The 21,306-nt window shown below is 47.8% G+C and overlaps 3 protein-coding genes across 4 annotated transcripts in view; 1 reads left to right on the top strand and 2 right to left on the bottom strand.

Annotated features, from left to right (window-relative positions):
- The window catches only part of ZNF142 (zinc finger protein 142), a 16,094-nt gene extending 9,141 nt beyond the window's left edge, over positions 1 to 6,953 (bottom strand). The window contains exons 1-3 of the mRNA XM_012642567.1: positions 6,646 to 6,953; positions 2,476 to 2,643; positions 474 to 1,298 (exon numbers count right to left, since the gene is read on the bottom strand). Coding sequence (XP_012498021.1) covers positions 474 to 1,298; positions 2,476 to 2,643; positions 6,646 to 6,928 — 1,276 coding nt within the window. The 5' untranslated portion in view covers positions 6,929 to 6,953. The remainder of the gene's footprint in view (positions 1 to 473; positions 1,299 to 2,475; positions 2,644 to 6,645) is intronic.
- A 2,418-nt stretch (positions 6,954 to 9,371) lies between these two features.
- Positions 9,372 to 13,411, top strand: LOC105808818 (mitochondrial chaperone BCS1). Its single transcript, XM_012642568.1, has 8 exons — positions 9,372 to 9,550; positions 10,560 to 10,928; positions 11,031 to 11,170; positions 11,679 to 11,873; positions 12,124 to 12,187; positions 12,439 to 12,608; positions 12,845 to 12,962; positions 13,103 to 13,411. The coding sequence occupies exons 2-8, from the start codon at positions 10,609 to 10,611 to the stop codon at positions 13,353 to 13,355; spliced, it is 1,260 nt and encodes a 419-aa protein (XP_012498022.1). The 5' UTR covers positions 9,372 to 9,550; positions 10,560 to 10,608; the 3' UTR covers positions 13,356 to 13,411.
- A 443-nt stretch (positions 13,412 to 13,854) lies between these two features.
- On the bottom strand, positions 13,855 to 20,935 carry RNF25 (ring finger protein 25). Of its 2 annotated transcripts, XM_012642570.1 has the most exons (10): positions 20,816 to 20,935; positions 18,364 to 18,438; positions 18,004 to 18,106; positions 17,844 to 17,911; positions 17,677 to 17,746; positions 16,415 to 16,486; positions 16,172 to 16,315; positions 15,138 to 15,230; positions 14,712 to 14,846; positions 13,865 to 14,511 (listed from the first exon to the last, which is right to left on the bottom strand). In XM_012642570.1, exons 1-10 carry the CDS (start codon positions 20,854 to 20,856, stop codon positions 13,939 to 13,941), a joined length of 1,374 nt encoding a protein of 457 aa, XP_012498024.1. In that variant the 5' UTR covers positions 20,857 to 20,935; the 3' UTR covers positions 13,865 to 13,938. The 2 variants fall into 2 exon arrangements, with proteins under 2 accessions (XP_012498023.1, XP_012498024.1); XM_012642569.1 differs by lacking the exons at positions 18,364 to 18,438; positions 20,816 to 20,935 and having other exon boundaries at positions 13,855 to 14,511; positions 18,004 to 18,332.
- Between the last annotated feature and the right edge of the window lie 371 nt (positions 20,936 to 21,306).

Raw genomic sequence — 21,306 nt, forward strand, 5'->3', positions numbered from 1 at the left:
CTATATATTTTTAGTTGTCTGATTAATTTCTTTCTATTTTTAGTAGAGACGGGGTCTCGCTCTTGCTCAGGCTGGTCTCGAACTCCTGAGCTCAATCCGCCTGCCTCGGCCTCCCAGAGTGCTAGGATTACAGGCGTGAGCCACCGCGCCTTGCTAAGGATCATTTTTTTAAATTTTTTTTTTTTTGGTAGAGATGGGGTCTCACTCTTGCTCAGGCTGGTGTCGAATTCCTAAGCTCAAGCTATCCTCCCACCTCGGCCTCCCAGAGTGCTAGGATTACAGGTGTGAGCTACTGTGCCCGGCCCTCAAGGATCATTTGTAAACTTGGAATCTATCTCTAGGAATTCTTGGTCAAATGTGACAATGTATGCAAGGCCCTTCATGTGGTATCTGGTATACAGTTAAAGGTCATATTAGCCATTATCATTACCATCATTACTACTACATTATTATAAAGATGGAAGCCATCTCACCGGTATGAAGCAGCATGTGTCGGATGAGCACCCTCTTGTGGGCAGTGGCAAAGTTGCACTCGGGGCACTGGTGGATCTTTTCATGAGCATGCATCTTGCCTACATGGTCCTGGTAGGCCACTGGGTTGAAGGTGGCAAAGGGGCAGAAGGTACAGCGCAGCTCTTCACTGCCAGGATGGCCCTGCTTCTTGTGTTTACGGAAAAGATGCTTATTGGAGCAGGCAAAGTCACAGTGGGGGCAGTGGAAGGCATAGTGGCTCTTGTGGTGGGCCTCCATGGCTTCAGCTGTGGCAAACAGCATGGGACATGAGTGATGGCGGCACTCCACAGCCCTCATTCCGTGGGTCTCCTTCAGGTGCTTTACAAAGGCCTTGCGGTCGGGTGCTGCATAGCTGCAGCCCTCCTCAAAGCAGCTAAGGGGTAATGGTTCTGCTGCAGCTGCTGCTGTGTGGCTCTTGAGGTGCTCCTTGAGGGCCTGGCTGAGGCGGAATTCCTCACGGCAGACAGGACAGGCATAGGTGTCTGAGTAGAAGTTGGAAATATCCTCATGCATGCTGGCCATGTGGCGGTTGAGTGCATTCCTTTCCACTGCGCTGTAGTGGCACAGTGGGCAGTGGTGGGCCTTCTCACCCAGCTCCCGCAGCAGATGGGTCTTGAGCTTGCTCTTACTGGTAAAGAACTTCTGGCAGTTGGGGCACTGGAGGCTGGGGTCTGGGAAGTGGAGATGCAGGTGCTCCACCAGATGGGTCCGCTTCTTAAAGCAGCGTTTGCACTCTGGACACATGTGGGTCTTGAAGAGGGACTCAGTACCAGAAGCCACATCCCCTGGGAGAAGGAATACAGAGAGGGTTGAGAGTGAGATTCTTCAACAGGTCAGCGCTAGCCAGATAATGGGAGAACCACAGTTTGCCCAGATACAAACAATGTGGCCTTTCTCTCCAGGAAACTAAGTAATAGGGTCTCAAACATTATAGTCTCAAAGAAAGGATGAGAAATTATTAAGAGAAGCAACATTATAAGAACATCTCAGACCTTGCTGTAGCCTGTTTGAAGTGCTTCACCTAGCCACTAGCTATTCTTGAGCCTTTGTTTATAGCTGCTCAAAAGAACAATCAGGATGGAGCATTATTATTCTTCCTGCCCTTGTTCTACTGGAGCAGGAGGAAGAATCAGCAATGCTGAAGGTTAAAAGGTTAAAAGTAAAGTTGCCCCAAAAGGAGTGAGCAGAAGGAAAGAAGGTAAAGTATTTTTATTTCCAAATACTGGCTCAATGGTGCTAGATAATAAAGAGCTGGTAATAGCTAGGCACAGTGATGTGCACCTCTAGTCCTAGCTGCTTGGGGGGCTGAGGCGGGAGAATCAGGAGTTTGAGGCTGCAGTGAGCTATGATCATGCCACTGCACTCCAGCTGGGGCGAAAGAGTGAGACCTCGTCTCTAAAAATAAAATAAAATTAAATTAAATTAAAAATAAATAAATAAAATAAAAAATAAAGAGTTGGTAATAATACAATCAGATCTTTCTAATTCACCTGACAATAAATTTGCCCCCTGTGGGATGTGTTTCAAATGTTCTACTCAGTTGAAAAACGGGAAGCATTTGGACTGACCTATGCTAAAAAAAAAAAAAGAAAAGAAAAGCAGGAAGCAAGGATTCAGAGAAAAATCTTAGGGGGCTCAATGCCAGACAAAACAGGCTGCTAATCATCATAACTTCTGGCATCTTTACACTATGAACATCACCCTCTGTAAAAGAGTTTTCTGTCTGAGGAAAATCAGCCCAGAAAAGCAAACTCCAGTTATCCCTACCCTGTGTTACTAGCATCTTTACCACTTACCCATTTATCATTTTCCCAGTAGATCCTGACTTCTGGGTCAAGGTAAAATGGGAAGAATGGAAGGATCTGAACCAAAGCTCAGAAAACAAACCCAACAGCCTCAATGCCAGGCTCTCCACAATCCACTCCTCCTCACCACCAAGAGTTTCAAGCCTGATGACATTACCTTCCAAATGCTGAGCCCCTTGGCCTTTGTCCAGGGCCTTCTGGGAGTCCTTCTGGGTCTCACTCTTCTCTTCTTCCTCTACATCCTCCTCTTCAGCTGACTCCTGCCCAGGCAAGGTTGTACCTGCTTCCTCTGAAGGTTCTCCCTCTCCTGGAGGCAGTTTGGGAGCTAGAGACATATAAAACTTGATAAAGTCTTCAGGAGCCAATGACAGCAATGAATGCTTGTCCTTCTCCATTTACTGGCTGAAAGAATCACCCTCCTCCACTTTTAGCATGAGAGAATCTTGAGCTTTAAATAAATAAATTTATTCTCACTCAAGGCAGGGATAGGAAGATCAGAAGGTAATCTATCAGCAATACTCCAGTCTAAAGTAAATCAAACCTCAGATAGCACCAATTTCAGAACCCTTGATTGTAAGAGCTTTGAGGTCATTAGGGTAGGGGTAGGGAGCTGAGAGTAGAGAATGGGTAGACTATAATTCCATGGATCAGGTACCCAGGGATAATGGCTGGTGGCTGAGTGTAAACATACCCTGATTTCTAAAGTGTTCTAGTGCCTTCCCGCCCCCAAATCCATCCCTTCTATCCTCCAACAGAGGCAACTACCTGAGTAAAGCAAAGATATATGACTAGTTTCCAGGAAAAAGGTCTTCCCTTCAGGCACAAAGCATAAGTGAGTGTTAGCAAGCCAAGTTCTCTCATCAGAATCCTGGTTTCTCCTGGCCTGTTTTTCCTCCTTCCTTCTGCTCCTCTATTCATCCCCAGGAACTTTTTTTTTTGAGACCAAGAGTAAGAATCAGTAAAACACCATCTCCCATAAGGTTCCTTTTTAAAATAACCCCAACTTCTCCTGCCCAATCTCCTAATCCCAGCTGCTCTAAAAGGGAATCTACAGGCATTCTACCAGTGGCTATAACCAATGATGGGCATTTTTGCTTTTGCCCTCAGAAAGTTCTGAAATGGATCAGTTAATATTGATTAACTTCAGGCTATATGTAGCCTAAGCCAAATTTCACTCATCGTGACAGACAAAGACTTTCTCTTTTGCCATATATTCTGACTGGTTCAAGGTTTCTAGATGCCTTCCCATGTCATTCTCCTGAGCCGTTATCTAGATTCCCTTGTACTCATGCACCCCTATGGCACTGGAAACAACTGCCTGTCCCATAAGATCAACTGTGGCTGAACTCCAAGAGGGGGACTGCTGGGCCCCTGGCCTCATACCTGGCAGCAGCTCCTGAGATGAAAGGCCCTGAACGGCAGAATGTTCTTCCTGTGTCCCGGCCCCATGGCTCCATTGATGCTGCCGGAAGACTTTGACGTTGGAGCCCACGAAGCTGCAATGGCTGCAGTGGAAAGGGTAATGGGCCTGCCGGTGCAGCTCCATGCCCTGCTGGCTCCCGAAAAGCAAAGGGCAACCACGGAAAGAACAGGGCACGGGAACTGCTCTGTGGGTCTGCCTCAGGTGATGCTGCAGACCCTTGCGATCTTCAGCAGAGAACACACAGCCAGATTCTGGGCAGGAGAAGGTGTCGGGAGTGCCCCGGTGAATCTTGAAGTGGCTCTTCAGGGCCTGGGGTTGGGCAAACTCCTGTTTACACACAGGGCATGGCAGGGGGCTATCTGGCGGGCTCTGGCCCTGCAGAGAGCCAGGGAGGTTAAGGTTGCTGGGGGGCAGCTCTACAGAGCACGAGGGGCTAGAGAGGCCCTGCACCGGTTGTATATGGGTCTCACTGCACTGGTGCAGGGCCAGCAGAGTGGGCTCTGCGAAGCTCTGTTCACAGCGCTCACAGAAGTACACCTCCACCACCTTTACCAGGACACCTGCAGGCAGAGGACCGACAGAGAAAGGCATAGAATCAGATGGAACAAGACTCATAGGAGTTAGTTACTAGCAGAAAATGTAGGTGAAACTTTTAATATTCATGGAGAACAGATGGACTTTTAAGTCTGGTTCTACACCTGCGCTGTAAGCCCCATAAGGTCAGGGACAGTCTATTTGGCACATGTGCTTGGATTCCTAGTATCCAGCAAACACAATACTTGGCACAAGATAGGTGTTTAGTAAGTATTTTTTAAATGAATAAACAAACATTAATCAAATCCAGAAAGCATTAAGAAAAGGCGACACGTTTTGCCCAAATAAAATTTAGAAACTTCCAAAAGAAGAAAATGACAAACTAGGGATAATATCTGCAATATAACTGACAAAGTGTTACTTTCAAATTCTGTAGAGGAATTCATAAAATGGAGAACATCCTTTTTGAGAGCAGCCAAATCACCTCCATAATTGCTGCAATTTTTAAAGCAATGAGCAGGACCTCAATAAAGAAAAGCTTAAGAAATGCTCTCATTTGGTCCTCCAACAGCCCTATAAGAGGGACCTAGGATTCCATGCAGTTAAGGCCACCATGCTTGTTAGTGGAAGAGCCATGACTCAAGCCCACATTTGTCCTACATTTATTCTGCTGGTCCTTTTTATCATTTTTTTGTTTAAAAGAAAAGTTCGATGCAACAATTCAAATGATACAGAAGTATACAAAGAAAGAATAACCATTCCCATTCTCACACATACAGCTTAGTGTGTATCCTTTCAGGCCTTTTTTTTTTTTTCACTTGCTATATATTAAAGATATTTTTATCTATGAGTACATTGAAATGCATTTAAATCATCTTCATATTTTTTTTTTTCCAGTTCATGGTAGTTCAGAACATGGATAAATCAAAATGAAATTCTGCTGTTTCAATGGTAGGCTGTCATGAAAACAAAAAAGAAATTCTGCCCTTACTGATAGACATTTGGGCTGTTTCCAACCATTACAAATAAAGCTGCACTACACATCCTTATTTCTGTATCTTTGTGTATGTGTGTGAGTCTTTCTATAGGACCGTTTCCTAGAGTGGAATTACTGGGTCAGAGTGTGCATATTGTAAAATTTGTTACATAGCTAAATGCAGATTATATTAATTTTCCGTAAGTTGTAAGATAGTGTTTTCCTATAGCCTCACCAAAACTAGGCATTATGAAAAAATGTTTAATTTTGCCAAAGTTGAGAAACAAAAACAGCACCTCATAGTTATTTTTTACTGAAATTTGTTTGTTAGTGAGATTAAGCATCCTCCCATATGGTCGTTAACTATTTTTATTTCTTCTTTAGTGAAAGGCATGTAGCTTTCTTTTTCTCATTTAAATAAAGCTGTTTCTTTTTCATCTTATTAACTCTTTCTTATATATTGCAAGTGTTTTTCCCAGGCTCTTTTTTAAAAAAAATTCCTTTTACCACACACAAATTTACAAATATTACACAGTCAAATTAGCTAATCTTTCCTAGTACTCTTTATCACTATACTATACTGCCAAGGGAAGTACTGACAACTATCGCTGGAGGATGGCAGTTAAAAAACAGAGAAGTTTTCTGAAAATAAGAGGTTATAAATATGGGATGAACAAAGGGAGAGTCTTCCTCCTAGGATAAATATAAATGGTCAACTCCTACTCTATTTTTTTTTTAAGAGACGGGGTCTCACTATGTTGCCCAGGATGGAGTGCAGCGGCTATTTACAGCTGTCAACATAGCATACTACAGCCTCAAACTCCTAGGCTCAAATGATCTTCCCATCTCAGGCTCCCTAGTAGTTGGGACTACAGGCGCACACCACTGTGCCCAGCCTCAACACCTACACTTAACAGCATTCCTTGGATGAGTAAAATATGTTATACGTGAGAAACTAGGGCAGGGAAATACCAGATTACCTCTGGAAAGCCCTGCCAAGCCCAGGGTGGTAGAGACATGCTAGGCCTTTTGCCTAATCCCTGGCTGCAGTTCCTTGGTGGAAGGGTCAATATGGAGGAAAGAATCCCAAGGGACTCTAACAGTAAGGACAAGCCAGGATTGGGCAGAGGGATCAGAAAGGTCTCCCTTTCTGGATTAGCGCCTAGCAGACATGAAGCCCTCACAGGGACAGACTCTGCCAAAAACTTGGTACAAGGTTGTGCACCAGCCTTCAATCAACATGCACCAACTGCAAACCAGATTACAACATCTCCAAGTATAAAAATAGGATGCTACCTTGTGTTCTCATCATATTTATACAGAAGAGCCAAAAACAGCACAGACAGAACCTCGGGCGGCTTGTCCCACTGGCCTGCTTGCAACTGCGTTTGTACCTGGGGTCTCTCCAGGAGCACCTGGGGACAAGGTTCCAGCTACCGTTTCCACAATGATCTCCATGTTCCCTGGGTCCTCTTCAGTTGCTGTGGCCTCTACCAGCAGGCAGCCTGGATCAGTAGGCAAAGGTGTGGGGTCCCCAGTAGAAGGACAGGGGCTCTGAATGGGCCCCAGGATTCCACGGTTAGAGAGAGGCGGAGGGATCAGCAATAGCTCAGGGCACAGTCCATCCATCTCCCCAGTGCTGTTGGTTGGCTGTGAGTCCAACACGGGGTCTGTCATCACCAGCGACTTGTGTGTTGTGGCCTCCTAAATGCTGAGAAGCCAACCAGAAGAAAAACAAAATATCGTTAGAGTTCTTGCTTTCTTCCAGGTTGGTGTTGGTACACAGCCCAGTGCCCACCCACTTAGTTACTGCCTTGCATGGCAGCGTGCCACACCTTATTAACCTAAATAGAAGCTTCCTTTTTACAACCATGTTCAGACCAAAAAGTATACAAATAATAAGCGTCAATATCAGGAGAGAGCTAACAAGCTTTGGCCAGCATATTAATGACTGCAGGTTATGTTTCTTGCTAGCTAAGTGCCCTTGGTCAAATTATTAAGCAATCTGGGCCTTAGTTTTCTTATCTGCAACAAAATTAGGCGAGGCCAAAGGACCTCAGAGATCCCTTTCCCTCTGAATATTTGACAATGTCACTATTCCTCAATTTGGGATAACGCCCTTCCTTCATGATCTGGACCCTGCTGACCTCTCCAGACTCATCTTCCATCTCTCCTCTCAACAGATCTCTGAACCAGATGATTTGCCATTCTCTAGACTCACCACATTCTCTTTTGCTTCCACATCCTCACAGCCTTTTGTCTCTTTCTTGGCTTGATGTGCCTTTTCCCTTTCTCAATCTCCCTCTTCCTCTCTTTCTCTCTCATCTAGCTAACCAACTCCTAACAATCCTTTAAGAAGCTCCACAAGAGTCACTTCCACTATGAAGGGTTCCTGACACGCTTAACTTACTTTCTCTCTCCTGGGTCCTAATGGCACTTTGTACATAGCCCTATCAGAAACTGTGTCACACTGCACTGTTGTTTACCTTTCAGTCTCCCTCTCTACATGTACAGCTTTTTGAGTAGTTTATCGACATTATCATTTCAACAAATACAAATCAGCAACAATCTATGCAAATCGGACAAATAAGATTCTAGTGAAGAACTAGACATGGAGCTGAATCAGAGTAAAGCGAGGCATCTTGTACCAAGATACCAAACCAGTGGTTCCTCACATAAAAAGTAACACATCTGGAGACATTTCAAACTCCTTGATTGACTATGGCCTCAAACTGAACACGGGAACATAACTGAGAAATGAATCGCAATTACATTGCATATCCTCTTACTCACGGCTAAAATGAGTTTAAGCTGAATTACTAAGAATGGCAGTATTCACTTCATGAAATTGAGTCTCAGAGATCGAGTAAAGGCCAGGTTGCAGGTGAGAAGATGCAAAAGGAAAAAGAAACCTAGATCCTGTAATCTGATGGTCTCTATTCTCCAGAATCCCACGACTCAAAACATGGGATCACAGGGATTGAGAAGCGGGCAGGGAAGCGGTCACACGGATTCTCTGGTAACCGCAGCCTCCACTTACTGAGTATTATCGCTGCTCTGGAGAATCTTCCTGAGGCCTCTGGAGGAAGGCCAAGGAGGACGTGGCGCCGTCTAGATTGAGAACCTTCACTGGCGGGAAGGCGGGGTAAGGTAGGAGACAGGTGGGCACTAGAGAAGAAATGTGTTTATTTTGGGGGCAGCAGTAATGAGGAAGAGAAAGGACAGATTAAGGCAAAGAAGGCCTGGGGAAATAACGAGCCCCGGCCTAAGTACAAGGGTTCCCACCTGCCTCTGGGCTCTGACTCACCGCGTCGACTTGGACAGATACAGTCGCCTCGCTTCTCTGGGCCTCAGCTTTCCTATCTGTAAAATGGAGGCAGTGACAGCGTCCACAACGTCGGGTAGGAGCTGAATCACAAGAGCAAGAGAACGGGAAAAGCGTTCTGTAACCTGCGAAGCTTGGAATGGAGCGTCGTCATGATTATGGTCCTGAATAGCAGCGGGTACCCCACAGAGCCGTGACGCTCCGGAGGCGCCGGGGCCCGGCTCCTCAGCGTGCTCCCTTCAGTAGCTCTTCCCGAGAGTTCCCACGGCCCAGGCCCACTCTCATCCCAGGGCTCGAGAAACTTCTGCCTCCAGCTCGCTCCACCCGCACTCCCTCCGAGCTCTCGCCTCGCAGCAGCTCACTCACCTCCCAGCCCAGGGCCGGCGGGAGCCGCATCTCTATGGTCGACAGCAGCTGGAGCGGCCTCCCGGGGCTCCCTTTGTGCGACCACCTCTGGCCCAGCCGCCTCTAGGACATCGGGCATATGGAGGCCACTCTCTCGTCCTCTTATCGGCTGCCACGACTCTATGGTTTTTCTCGTGTGTCGCTTCTCCCGCCCCTCCCCACAACTCTGAAGCCGATAAGAGTACCATCGAGAGTTGCGGGGCAGAGTGGCATGGCTTCTCAGTGGGTGTGGCGGGAAGTAGATGAAAGAACTCGGGGGCGGGGCCGACAGCCGCTTCCTTCAACTGCAGAGTGAAACCAACGAGACGGAGGGCCAGAGAGTCATGGCGGTAAGGGGGCGGAGTGATGGGTTATTCCAAACCACGTTGCTGAAGGCGCGAGCTGGCGTGTGCAGGAGGTTCGGGAGGGGGTTTCTGGGTGTCCCGCAAGGACTAGGGGCAAGAGACCTTTGTCTGCGGCTCTCCATGCTTAGGTGTTTTGGAATGCTGGATCCCAGCTCGGAGCCTTAGCCGAGGTCACTGCTGTCAATTCACTGCTCTGCGTTCCAGGCTCAAAGCAAAGTGGTGGAGGTGGGTCGGAGTAGGGGGGTCAGAGGAGAGGCGTATTAGGAACAACTTTGCGCCATCCCTCGAGATCTTATTGTCTACAATTAGGCCCAGTAACATTTTCTAGGGGCGGAATTCTGGAAAGGTTCTGTGGAGGAAGTCGCAGATAGGATTTCAGATGGGGAGAATTGAGAGAATAAAGAAAGGGCCTTCCGAGCCAAGAGAACTGCATGAGCGAGGAGGTGGGAAGTCGCATATTCGTCGAACAGGGAGTATTAGAAGCTAAGCCATGAAAAATGGGTGGGTGCTGTGTTGTGGAGGGCCTTGAGTGCTAGGCTGAGTTTATACCCAATTCAGGGGTCTTTTGGGCCTCAGCCACTCAAGGTGCTGGAGCAGGGAAGGTGATACAATTGGAGCTGATCCTTATGAAGAAAGATCTGGACCCCTGTGTAGTTGTTTGGTGGAGTAGGAGGTGGAAACCCATTAAAATCCCGTTTCAATAACTAAAATTTGATTTTAAAGAGACAGTTTAGGTGGGAGGTAATAAACGTCTAAACGGGACATTAGGAATTGGACATGTGAGGGAGAGGATATTTGAAGGACATTACTCATAGTAACAAGGCATGCGGTTACAGACAAGTCAATGGAAGAGTCACTCCTGCTGACTCCAGCCAGTGGGCCCCTTTCTATCTCAGTTGGTCCCAGGGACCACAAAAATTCTGGCCATCCATTATCCTCATATGAAGCCAGTTACATTGTACTCTCCAGTTTAAGAAATCTCCAGACGTGGTCCTCTGACAGGAAACTGAGGTATGATGAAGGGCAAAATAGTATGAAGGGTCTGGAGTCTTGGCCTTTGCATTCTAACATCACCCTTCCCCCACAAGAGGAGGATATTGAAGCACACAGTCGAGCTGACCTTTCCTTCCTGCTTCTGCAGGAAAGAGTGGGGCGGGGCTGGGGTGGTACCCTGGAGTCCAGTTTCTAAAGTAATCTTGTAATTTGCCCCATCTCCACTGCTTCCCACCCCTAGGTTTTGATGATGCTCCAGAGCCTATAAGGGTCGGTGTCTCCCTTTCAAGATGCCACTTTCGGACTTTATTCTGGCCCTGAAGGACAATCCCTACTTTGGAGCTGGATTTGGGCTGGTGGGTGTGGGCACAGCCCTGGCCCTGGCCCGGAAGGGTGCCCAACTGGGCCTGGTGGCATTCCGGCGCCATTACATGATCACACTGGAAGTCCCTGCTCGAGACAGGAGCTATGCCTGGTTGCTTAGCTGGCTTACCCGTCACAGTACCCGTACGCAGCACCTCAGTGTTGAGACTTCGTACCTTCAGCACGAGAGTGGCCGCATTTCCACCAAGTTTGAATTTGTCCCCAGCCCTGGAAACCACTTTATCTGGTAAGGTTGGGAGTCAAGGAGGGCTCTCAGAGTATAAAAAGAGAACAAAGGGAGCTGGGTTTGACCCATTCACTCACTCTACTTTGACTGTTCTTAATTCAGGTATCAGGGGAAATGGATCCGGGTAGAACGAAGTCGAGAGATGCAGATGATAGACTTGCAGACAGGGACTCCTTGGGAATCTGTCACCTTCACAGCCCTGGGCACTGACCGAAAGGTTTTCTTCAACATCCTGGAGGAAGGTGTGGGATGGCACAGGCAGGCACTCTAGGGGGGGTTGCTGGGGTGGGGACATTTGACATCAGAAAAAGAGCAGTTTGGAGAAGAGGAATAAGAGGATATGGGCCAGGCGGGCGACTCACAGTGATAATCCTAGCACTCTGGGAGGCTGAGGCGGGAAGATTGCTTGAGCTCAGGAGTCTGAGACCAGCCTGAGCAACAGCAAGACCTGGTGTCTACTAAAAATAGAAAAAATTAACCATGCATGGTCGTGTGCACCGATAGTCCCAGCTACTCAGGAGGCTGAGGCAGGATTGCTTGAGCCCAGGTGTTTGAGGTTGCGGTGAGCTAGGCCACTGCACTCTAGCCTGAGTAACAGAGCAAGACTCTGTCTCAAAAAAAAAAAAAAAAGAGGATATGAGCTCATGGGAGCAGGGTCCAGAAGGAAGCTGTTTGGCACAGTTCTACCTAGTTGGAGAATCAGCCATGGTGAAGAGAACTATTGGCCTTATCTCATCTTTCCCCTCCTAGCTCGAGAGCTAGCCTTGCAGCAGGAGGAAGGGAAAACCGTGATGTACACAGCTGTGGGTTCTGAATGGCGCCCCTTTGGCTATCCCCGCCGCCGGCGGCCACTGAATTCTGTGGTTCTACAACAGGGTCTGGCCGACCGAATTGTCAGAGATATCCGGGAATTCATCGATAACCCCAAGTGGTACACTGACAGAGGTGAGAAGCAGCTGGGATCTTGGCTGGTCTGTTTTTGACATTTCAGAGCAGGAGGAGACAGGCTGGTCTCTGGCCAGATGGGGCGATATAAAGCTCTTGCCCAGTTCCCAGAGATAAATGGGAAAGAAAAGTTGCCTATGAGGATGATTTCTCAAGGTCTTCAGCCTCCAGAAGGCAGGGCTGGGAATGAATATTTGGGACAAAGTACATGATTCATTTTAGGTCTCAATCATCTTGGCTCTATCCCTAGGGATTCCCTACAGACGTGGCTACCTGCTTTATGGGCCTCCTGGTTGTGGAAAGAGCAGTTTTATGTGAGTCAAAATTTCTCTTAACTTTGCAAAACACAGCCTTTGTGGAAAAAGCTGGGCTGATGGGTTGGAAAGAGAAATGATTCTGGGGAACAGGGACAAGGATAAACATGAGACACGTGGAACATTAGTGTTGGTGGTAGAAGTTAGGCCTCTGAGACATACCTCCCAGGACTGTGTGAAGAAAGAGCATTTGGGCCCAGGGAAGGGTTCCCAGGTTGCCTTACTGCCTCTTGCCATCCCATCCTCCACAGCACGGCCCTGGCTGGGGAACTGGAGCACAGCATCTGCCTGCTGAGTCTCACAGACTCCAGCCTCTCCGACGACCGGCTCAACCACCTGCTGAGTGTGGCCCCACAGCAGAGCCTGGTGCTCCTGGAGGACGTGGATGCTGCTTTTCTCAGTCGAGATTTGGCTGCAGAAAGTAAGTGGAGGCGCTGGAGGAAGGGGAGTGGTTCTAATTGAGGGCAAATGAGGTATAGAAGTAAATGAGGAACAGTGGGATAAGTAAAAGTCCAGAGGGCTGATGGAAAATGGCTGGGTTAGCCACAAGAGCCTACAGAGGCACCGATAAGTAGGGGAACATGGTGGAAAGTGGGGTGTTAACTTTTAAGTAGGGCTGTGACCCACCCATGCTTCTTTATCTCTGCCTTCCTCTAGACCCAGTAAAGTACCAAGGTCTAGGCCGTCTAACCTTCAGTGGACTGCTCAATGCCTTGGATGGTGTGGCTTCTACTGAGGCACGCATTGTGTTCATGACCACCAACCATGTTGACAGGTAAGAAGGGAAGGGTGAGGTAGTCTGAGACTGAGAGGTAAGACTACCCACTCAGTGCCTCGGGAGGTCAAGGGGACCATCTTCTTTCTGGTTGCCAGTATGACTGTGCCTGTGACTCTGCTTTCCCTATCTCCCCTTAGACTGGACCCTGCCCTGATACGCCCAGGGCGAGTAGACCTGAAGGAGTATGTGGGCTACTGCTCACACTGGCAGCTGACCCAGATGTTCCAGAGGTTCTATCCAGGGCAAGCACCTTCCTTGGCTGAGGACTTTGCCGAAAACGTCCTTAAAGCTGCAACCCAGATCAGTCCTGCCCAGGTGCAGGGTTACTTCATGCTGTATAAAAACGACCCGGCAGGGGCGATTCACAATGCTGAGTCGCTGAGGAAGTGATCAGCCAGGCTGTGCTCATTTCTCCCCCCTGGGAAATCAATAAACACCTGCCACACCACTCTGGTCTCTGGCTCCCTCCCTCAGTCACTGTATTGGTGCTTGAGTAAAAAGCAGGGACTGCAATCACGGATACCTACAGAAGTCAGGCAGCCACCAATGAAGGGGGCATAGCCAAAGACAAAGGGGAGGAAGACACCAGAGTAAACAGGAAACTAAATTCCTCCACCTAAAGGCATTCAAATTAAAAAAAAAAAAATTACATATATATATATATATATAAATGTGAGTGTATATACAACAGGTTATGTTTAATAGTAGTTCCTAAGGAACCTGCTCAAATGTAGGCATCCCACTAGTTTTCCCTGAAACCCACTGTACTAACTAACTAACTAACAAACTCTCTTTACCCAGATTTCTTGGAAGAATAGACTTCCAAGCAAAGCCACACACCAATCTTACTAAGAATTTAGAAAAAGAGCCATATCTCACAGGCTAGGCTCTGCTGAATGAAGAAAGCCAAACAAGGCCAAATATCTTTATTGCCCCCCTCCCGTCCCCAACTCCCTGTCCCCCCACAGTACTGCTAGGAACCATCCTCAGATTCCAGGCCCAGGGGCTCTCTCCGAGTACCAGGCCGGTATGCTCCCTGGCCCCGAGGCAGGCGGGGGTAGGAAGAACCTGGTGTCCGGCCTTTGGAGCGCTCCCAGCGAGCACAGTCCCGAGTCCTGCGGGGCGGGGGACCCTGCCAGCTGCCAGGCCCCTTCTCTTGGGGAGGACCTTCAACCCCTTGGTTATGGGGTCCTGGCTTTAGGTCCATGGGCTCTTTGAGGGGCCTCTCAGGTGGCAATTCCTGGGTGTCACTGGTACCTTTGCGGGCACAGCATTCCCCTCCCTTCAGGTGCCTCCGTTCAGGCTGTCGCCAGGGGCCTCGAGTGGGCTGGGGGGGATCTAGCATAGCTTTCTGGGTCTCGCCCAACCTCTGATGTGGCCCAGCCCCTTGAGTCTTCTCACACATGTACTGAGTGGCCACAGGCAGAGGAGTTGGCAGGGTGGACTGGGCAGTTGTTGAGGCGGACAGTTCTGCAGCAAGGGCACTGGGTGGGTGGGATCCTCTGGAGACATCTATAGCTGACTCAGGTTCCAAAGGGGCAGGAGGCTAGAAAGAAGTGAGGAGATGCAGTGAGGGAGATGTTCCTCAAAGCAGGGAACTGTAGGCCCCTCTCCTACTGTCTGACCTGACCACCATCAGCCTATAACCCTCCTGGTTAGAACAAAGCTCATCCTGCAGCCATGCCAGAGTGGGGTTTGTAGGAAGGTTGGTGGCACTGTGGGACAAGTGGGAAACCCTTCCCTCACCTGCTGAAGGCTGATGAAGTACCGGTTTCGCTCAGCCTCAAGGTCAATGATGCCTCCCCGCTCCTGCTGCCTCTGGTAGAGCCGCTTGCGCTCTTCTTGCTGGCGCAAGCTCTCTGCACTGGGCTGGTACAGCTCCTGCAGGGAAGGAAGAACAGCAGGGAGGAAAGAATAAACAGGAGAAATAGGCAGACTTGAACCCTATACTCTTCCAGGACTGTCTCAGGAGATCTGTACAAGTTCTTGATTTTGTCCCTCAGATTTAGGCTCCTGAAGCCTTTGGCTCCCAGTGGGGGCTGTGGCATTGCAGAGGTCCTAGGTAGGTCAAGCCCAATTCCAGAGATTCTATTAGACACGGACAAGATGCCACTCTCCCTCCTTAGAGAATGCCCAGTATTCCTGGCTCAAATTAGAAGGGAATCCCCTTACCATGGGCTGTTGGGGTTCAGGGGCTGCTTTCAGTGAGGCAAGGTCGTACACGAGGGGCTCTCTGCACACTGGACACTGCACACCGACTGCCTTCTAAAAATAGAGGATAATCAGTAGTGTGACTATAGTTTACAATAATGTATTGTATATTTCACAATAGATATAAGAGAAGAATTGGAATCATTCTAGCATAAAGAAAAGACTAATATTTAAGGTGATAGATACTCCAAGTACACTGATTTGATCTTTACAAATTACATGAATGTATTAAATTATTACATGTACCCTGAAACTATGTATATCTATTAAGCATCAGTAAAAAAATAAAAATAGGGCTGGCTACAGTGGCTTATGCCTGTAATCTCAGCACTTCAGGAGGCCAAGGTGGGAGGATGCCTGAAGCCAGGAGTTCAAGACCAGCCTGGCCAACACAGCGAGACCCCATCTCTACAAAAAACTTAAAAATTAGCTGAGCATGGTGGTGCACACCTGTACTTGGGCAGCTGAGGTGGGAGGATCGCTTGAACCCAGGAGATCAAGGTTACAGTGAGCTATGATCATGCCACTGCACTCCAGCCTAAGCAACAGAGTAAGACCTTGTCTCTAAAAATAAATAAATATTTACAAATAAATAAAATTTTTAAATTTTGGAAATTAAAAAAATAAAAATAAAATTTTAAAAAGAGAAGAAATCATACCCCTGCTTCACAGCCCAGGGTGTCCCCCAGGTGCTGACCCATCAGCTAGCCTTATCCGCAGGGGACTGGGACTGACGGGTGCAGGCATACCTGTTTAGCAGTGAGGTGGGACAGAGCAAGGGTTGCCTAAGTAGAGGTCTAGGAACTTCCTGGAACTGGATGCAATATGTAAGTAGATATAAGGATGCCCTTTTTTCTGGAGATTAATTTAATTAACCTCAAAGGTATCTATGACCCTAAAAAGGTTAAGAGCCACTGAAGTGGAAGGATGGAAAAAGTTGTGAAATCAGTGCCTGAAAGGTGTCAGGTGAGAGAGCAGGGGCTGGCGAGGTGTACCTGTTTGGTTGCAGCATGTTGCCGTTCCTGTTCCTGTTCCTGTCCTTGTGCCTTCAGCTCTTGCTCCATGTGCTGGATGTAGCGAGCAAGGCAATGGCAGTGGAAGTAGTGGTAACAGGGAGTTTTAGTAAAGGCCTCCTTCTCCTGGAGGAAGGACAGATGTAGGGCACTAAGTCAGAGCTGTCTCATGCGCCCTCATCTGCCTGTCCCAAGCAGATCCCAGGTCCCAAGAGACAAACTCACCTGGAAACCATAGAGGCAGATGACACATTGGCCGTGGGGGATGTTGTTATCTGTGAGAATTTCCTTCCCTTTCTGAGAGGAGAGAAGACACTGCTCAAACAGGGCGGCAGGGGCAAGAATTGTGAGCAAAGCCTATCTACTGCTCCCAAGAGTAACTGGCTGGACTCGACTCTCACCAAGCCAGTTGGTTACCTTGTGTTTATGCATTTGTCTTGGTGATACTCCCTCTGCTTGGAATCAGTCCTTCTCCACCTCCCTGCCTCTCCACTCACATTTGATCCTCCTAGCTTCAAAATCTAACTTAATTATTTTTCCTCTCATTAAGTCACTTTTAATATATCTTGGAGATGAAAATAATATACCTTGGAGAGAAAAAAACGTTCAGTTAACACTCATCTTCTGGGAGGCCTTTCTTGATTATACCGCCTTGTGTATCACTCCCCGACAGGGCAATGAGTTTGTTCTGGAGTTGGCTTTCAGAAAGAAAGCCAAGGCATGGACAACCCAAATGGACAGAGAATTCAAAAGGCATCAAGTTGGGCTGTGAAATATGCATTTGCATTGACATTTGAATAGCTAATACTGTACTCTGGAATTCCACAGAGTTCAAGGCTGCATTGTGGAGGCCTGATCTGGGAGTGCTACGGTGGTCTATTAGGCCCACTCTCTTTGACTCTAGGCCACCCACCTTCATTCTATTCTGAACATTTTTCTTAAAAATTTAAAGTAAAGGGAAATAAGACTGTACTTATGTGTTTTTAATCTCAAACAAGTTATCTATGTATATTTACTTATAGCTCTAGGGGTTGCTTCATATGGCTTGTTTCCTTACCAGGGTATAAACTCTTTGAGCAAAGGAATCCATGACTTTTTCTAGTCTGCTCCAGCGGCAGGCTAGCGTTCAAATGTTCATTTATGGCTAAGACCTCCCCAACCCCACCCCAGATAAGATCCATATCTTCTGCAACATTTGGTTGTCAGTGCTAAGAGAATAGTAAGAAATGCACTGAAACTGAAGGAAGAAAAACGCAAGTTGAAGAGGAAAAGTAATTTTCTCTCAGGATGCTGGAACAGGCAACGTGGGGAAACCATAGAAGTATCTTTTGGGAAGTTTTTAAATAAAAGATTCTCATCTTTCTGGATGAATTAAGGCCTTATATAATGACTCCATATGCATTTAAGATTTTAGGCCCATGGTTTCCTTTGAGAAAAACTGCTCTACCTTGAAAGAAAGGACATTTTCCCAGGCTAGCACCTCTTACCTCGATGAGTTCATAGAGCATGGCAGTGCCCAACCCGGCCTTGGCCACATGGCCCAGTGCCTGTGAGATCCTGGAGGAAGAGGGTAAACCAAATATTAGGCCTGTCCCTTCCCTCACCAGGTAGAGGTATATCCTGAGTTTTCCCTGCTCTGACCAGCCCAACTTACGTGTGGATCTGTTCATCTGAGAGTCCTCGGGGATTCCGTATAGAGATTTGTGGCACCTCATGGGGATACTAATGGGGGGAAATAACAAGTTACTGCTAAAGGAATCCACCCCAAGGACTCTCCCCTTCTTCCCTTTGCTGCCATAGAATAGGGGCCTCACCTCTGCTGGGACTTGAAGCACCAGAGTAAAGCAGACATACTGTGAATCCTGGTCCTCTGCAGTGGCAGGGTGCAAAGTTATGTAGATCTCCCACGGTGAAGACCTGCAAGTGGATAAAGTGGAGACCCAGGATGTGACTGGGCAGGGGCTTGAGGGCTGGGGAGGATGGAGGTGAGACAGTAAAGTGGGCAGAGAAGTGAGCATCAGGCTCTTTCTTTTGGAAAGATTAAAGGAATAGCCTTTGTCTACACAAGAAAAACATCTCTCAATCAAGGCACACAAAGTCTTAAGACCAGATTCCACATAGAACTTTCTCCTCATTACCAGGGGATTCCTGCCCTCCCCTAGTTGAATACATACCTGCCATTTCCTTTAATCACCTGTAATTCATCCAGATAGATAGACTCTAATACTTCGACTTCAGAGGGAAGGACCCTAGAGAGACAGGGGTAGACAGACTCACTGTTACAGCTTTCCCAGCTGAAGCCTGCTAAGGCTGACGAAGGATGGCTTTTTAGAAAAGTGGCAATCTGCCTGAATGTATTTATTAAACCCCTTAACAACGAGGGAAATATTTCCTTAAGTTTTCAAGTGGTCACGTAGGAAGCATAGGAATCGGAATTTTAGTGATCATTTCTGAAAATATCTGAAATGGATTCTCAGAGAGGTGAAATGACTAGCCAACGCTATGTAACATAGGCAGAACTGGGACCAGAGCCAGGTTTCCTGACTCCCTGTTCAAGTTGCATTCCACTATTGGTCATTCCTTGGTGGCCATCTCTGTGATCCAGAAATACAGAATCCATTCATTAGCATCACGGTTACCAATATTACCCTTGCCTTTCCCTACATCACCGTTCAGTGTGAATCCCAGTGCCCTGGCTACTGTCTAGCACCAGTCACCCCAAGCCTTCTCAAAGGAGATACCAACCTCAATACAACAGGTCTTGATGGTATAAAGGCTGTGTTGTAATAGGAGAGCCATCAGCCTTGGGGTAATAGGTACCAATCACTTACCAGCTATGTGATCTGGGTAGTTAACTTGTATCTGTAAGCCTGAGTTACCCTGTCTACCACATACAGATAATACCATCTCCTCTCTAGGATTATTGTGAAGATTAAAGGTCATTAGTTTGTATAAAGTACTTAATAGTATCTGGACCATAATAGCTAGTCTATGTCCTCTTTTTTTTTCCTGTTTGTATATCACCTTCTCCCTTAAAAGGAAAGAGGGAAGGAGATAGTAAGGGAGATAGTAGAGTACTCTGGATGTATTTATGACTTTGGCCGTCTAGTTGAGCTAGATCAGTCAGTCCAGATTAGGATCCATGGTCCTATTGTAAATCAGAGGACACACATGTTTAAGCACAGAAATAGCAGTTGGGATGACACTGAAGACTAGTGATTAGTTGAGTTCCCAGCTCTACCTAGGTGATACACGGAAAAAATGCATGGTTTGCTTTCTTATAGTTACACTGTTCCTTCTTCGCCAAGAGCAGGGCTGATGCAGCATGGCCTTTATCAGTGTTTTTTTATTTTTATTTTTTTAAGTCTTAGGCAGAAACCTCAAAATATAAAAAATAAGGCTTTACACCTCACAGATAACAGTGGAATAGTTCTGGTTGATATGGGAGTGGAAGTCTCAGAGCACCACAGGCTAGCTCCTACACTCACTGCTGCCCTCTCCATGGCTCAAGGTGTCTCCTCTGAATCTTAAAAGTTCACCTGAACAGTTTGAAAACTACTAGTCTAGATGGTCTTAATAAAGGCCAGCACTAACTGGGCTCTCTGCAACAATGTAACACTGAGGTGTAGTCTCAGTCAAGTGGCCCTTCAATACTTCAGTCACCCTAGCTCTGTGGGTCCTGGATGTGAGGTACAAGATGGGAGGGTGGTAAGGTGGTGACAAAAGTGGAGGGTGGGGGGGATGGGACATTGTAGATTGTCCTAGTACTAAGAATATAAGATTTGGGGTTACATAGATCTGGATTCCTAGTCGTAACTTTGTTCCTTTTAGCAAATCACTTTACTTCTTTGGGATCATCTAGTCTCCTCAGGTACCCATACCTCAGAGTTATTAATAAAAAGGAGGCTTATGTTTGTTACAAACTATCCCGATCCTTTCAACTATTCTATGAGGTATATGCCACACCCACTTCTCTACAGCTGAGGATACTGACTCACAGAAGCTAGGTCGCCCAATCAGCATCACACAGCCAATACAATGGGGAGTGAACCCACATTTTTCCTACTTCCAAACCCCAGAGTCCTTCCAGGTTCGGGTCTCTTGTTAATGATGCTTGAGAGAAGGACTAGGAGGGCTTTTTGTGAGGTGTAAGGCTTATCAGACAATAATCCTCATTAGTGCTGCTGGGGAGGGAGAAGGTTGAGGAAAGCGTAAGCAGAAAAAGGCTGATTCAAGGGGAAGGGGACACAGGAGCTGGAGGACATCGGTTCTGGGAGGTGAAAGAGAGGTGAGGAGGTCTCATGAGCAGGCATCCCCCAGGCCCCTGAGAAAATTCACTTCAGGAGAGAATGGGATGGTGTGGGGCTGGAGGAAAGGGGACCGGACCGGGTAAGGCCCGGCCCGAACTGACCTGGCCAGCGCAGATTGGGTCTTCTCTCACTCAGATCAGCGCCCCTCCACCCTCCCGTTCCCCAGTCCAAAAGCTCTCCTAGGGATGTCAGCATCTCTGCCATCCCTCATCCCTCGCTCCACCCCGTACATCCGCCGTAAGGATTGTTTGTGGCCACCGCTAGGCTCCCGGACCAGATCCAGGCGGTCTGACAGAGCCCATACCCCCAAAGTTACCAGTCCTCCTCCCCGGCTGCTGCCGACGCAGAGGCCGCCATATCGTCTCCGGCCCGCAGCCGGAACCGGAAATGCCCTTGGGGAAGTCGGAGGCGGAAAACTAAGCGAAGGCGGCTTGCACCGTTTCTAGGCAACTGCAGACTCCAGGCCCTTAGTGGGGCCTGATGGTCAACAGACAGTTCATAAGTGCCCCAGGAAGTGCCATGGGCTGTCCACCGTCCCTCCCACATCGCTGAGCTCCTTTGTCCTCTGAACTTCTGACCAGTTCTAGCGAGTAAAATTGGTAAGAATGGGAGCCTAAAGAGACCAGCATTGGGGGCTGGAGAAAAACTATAAGTAAGGCAAAGTACGCAGGCAGCCAGAAGGGATGGGGCCCTCAAGGCCAGGGCCGGCGTCCCTCCGCCCGAGGAGCTTGGAGCTTCTAGTCAGGGGGTAAGAGAGGGGGCCTTGGCCAGCGAAGTACAAGGGCAGGGTTCCGGGAGGAGGTGCCG

The sequence above is a fragment of the Propithecus coquereli genome, unplaced genomic scaffold (genome assembly GCF_000956105.1).
Source record: "Propithecus coquereli isolate 6110/MARCELLA unplaced genomic scaffold, Pcoq_1.0 Scaffold18, whole genome shotgun sequence".
Lineage (NCBI taxonomy): Eukaryota > Metazoa > Chordata > Mammalia > Primates > Indriidae > Propithecus > Propithecus coquereli.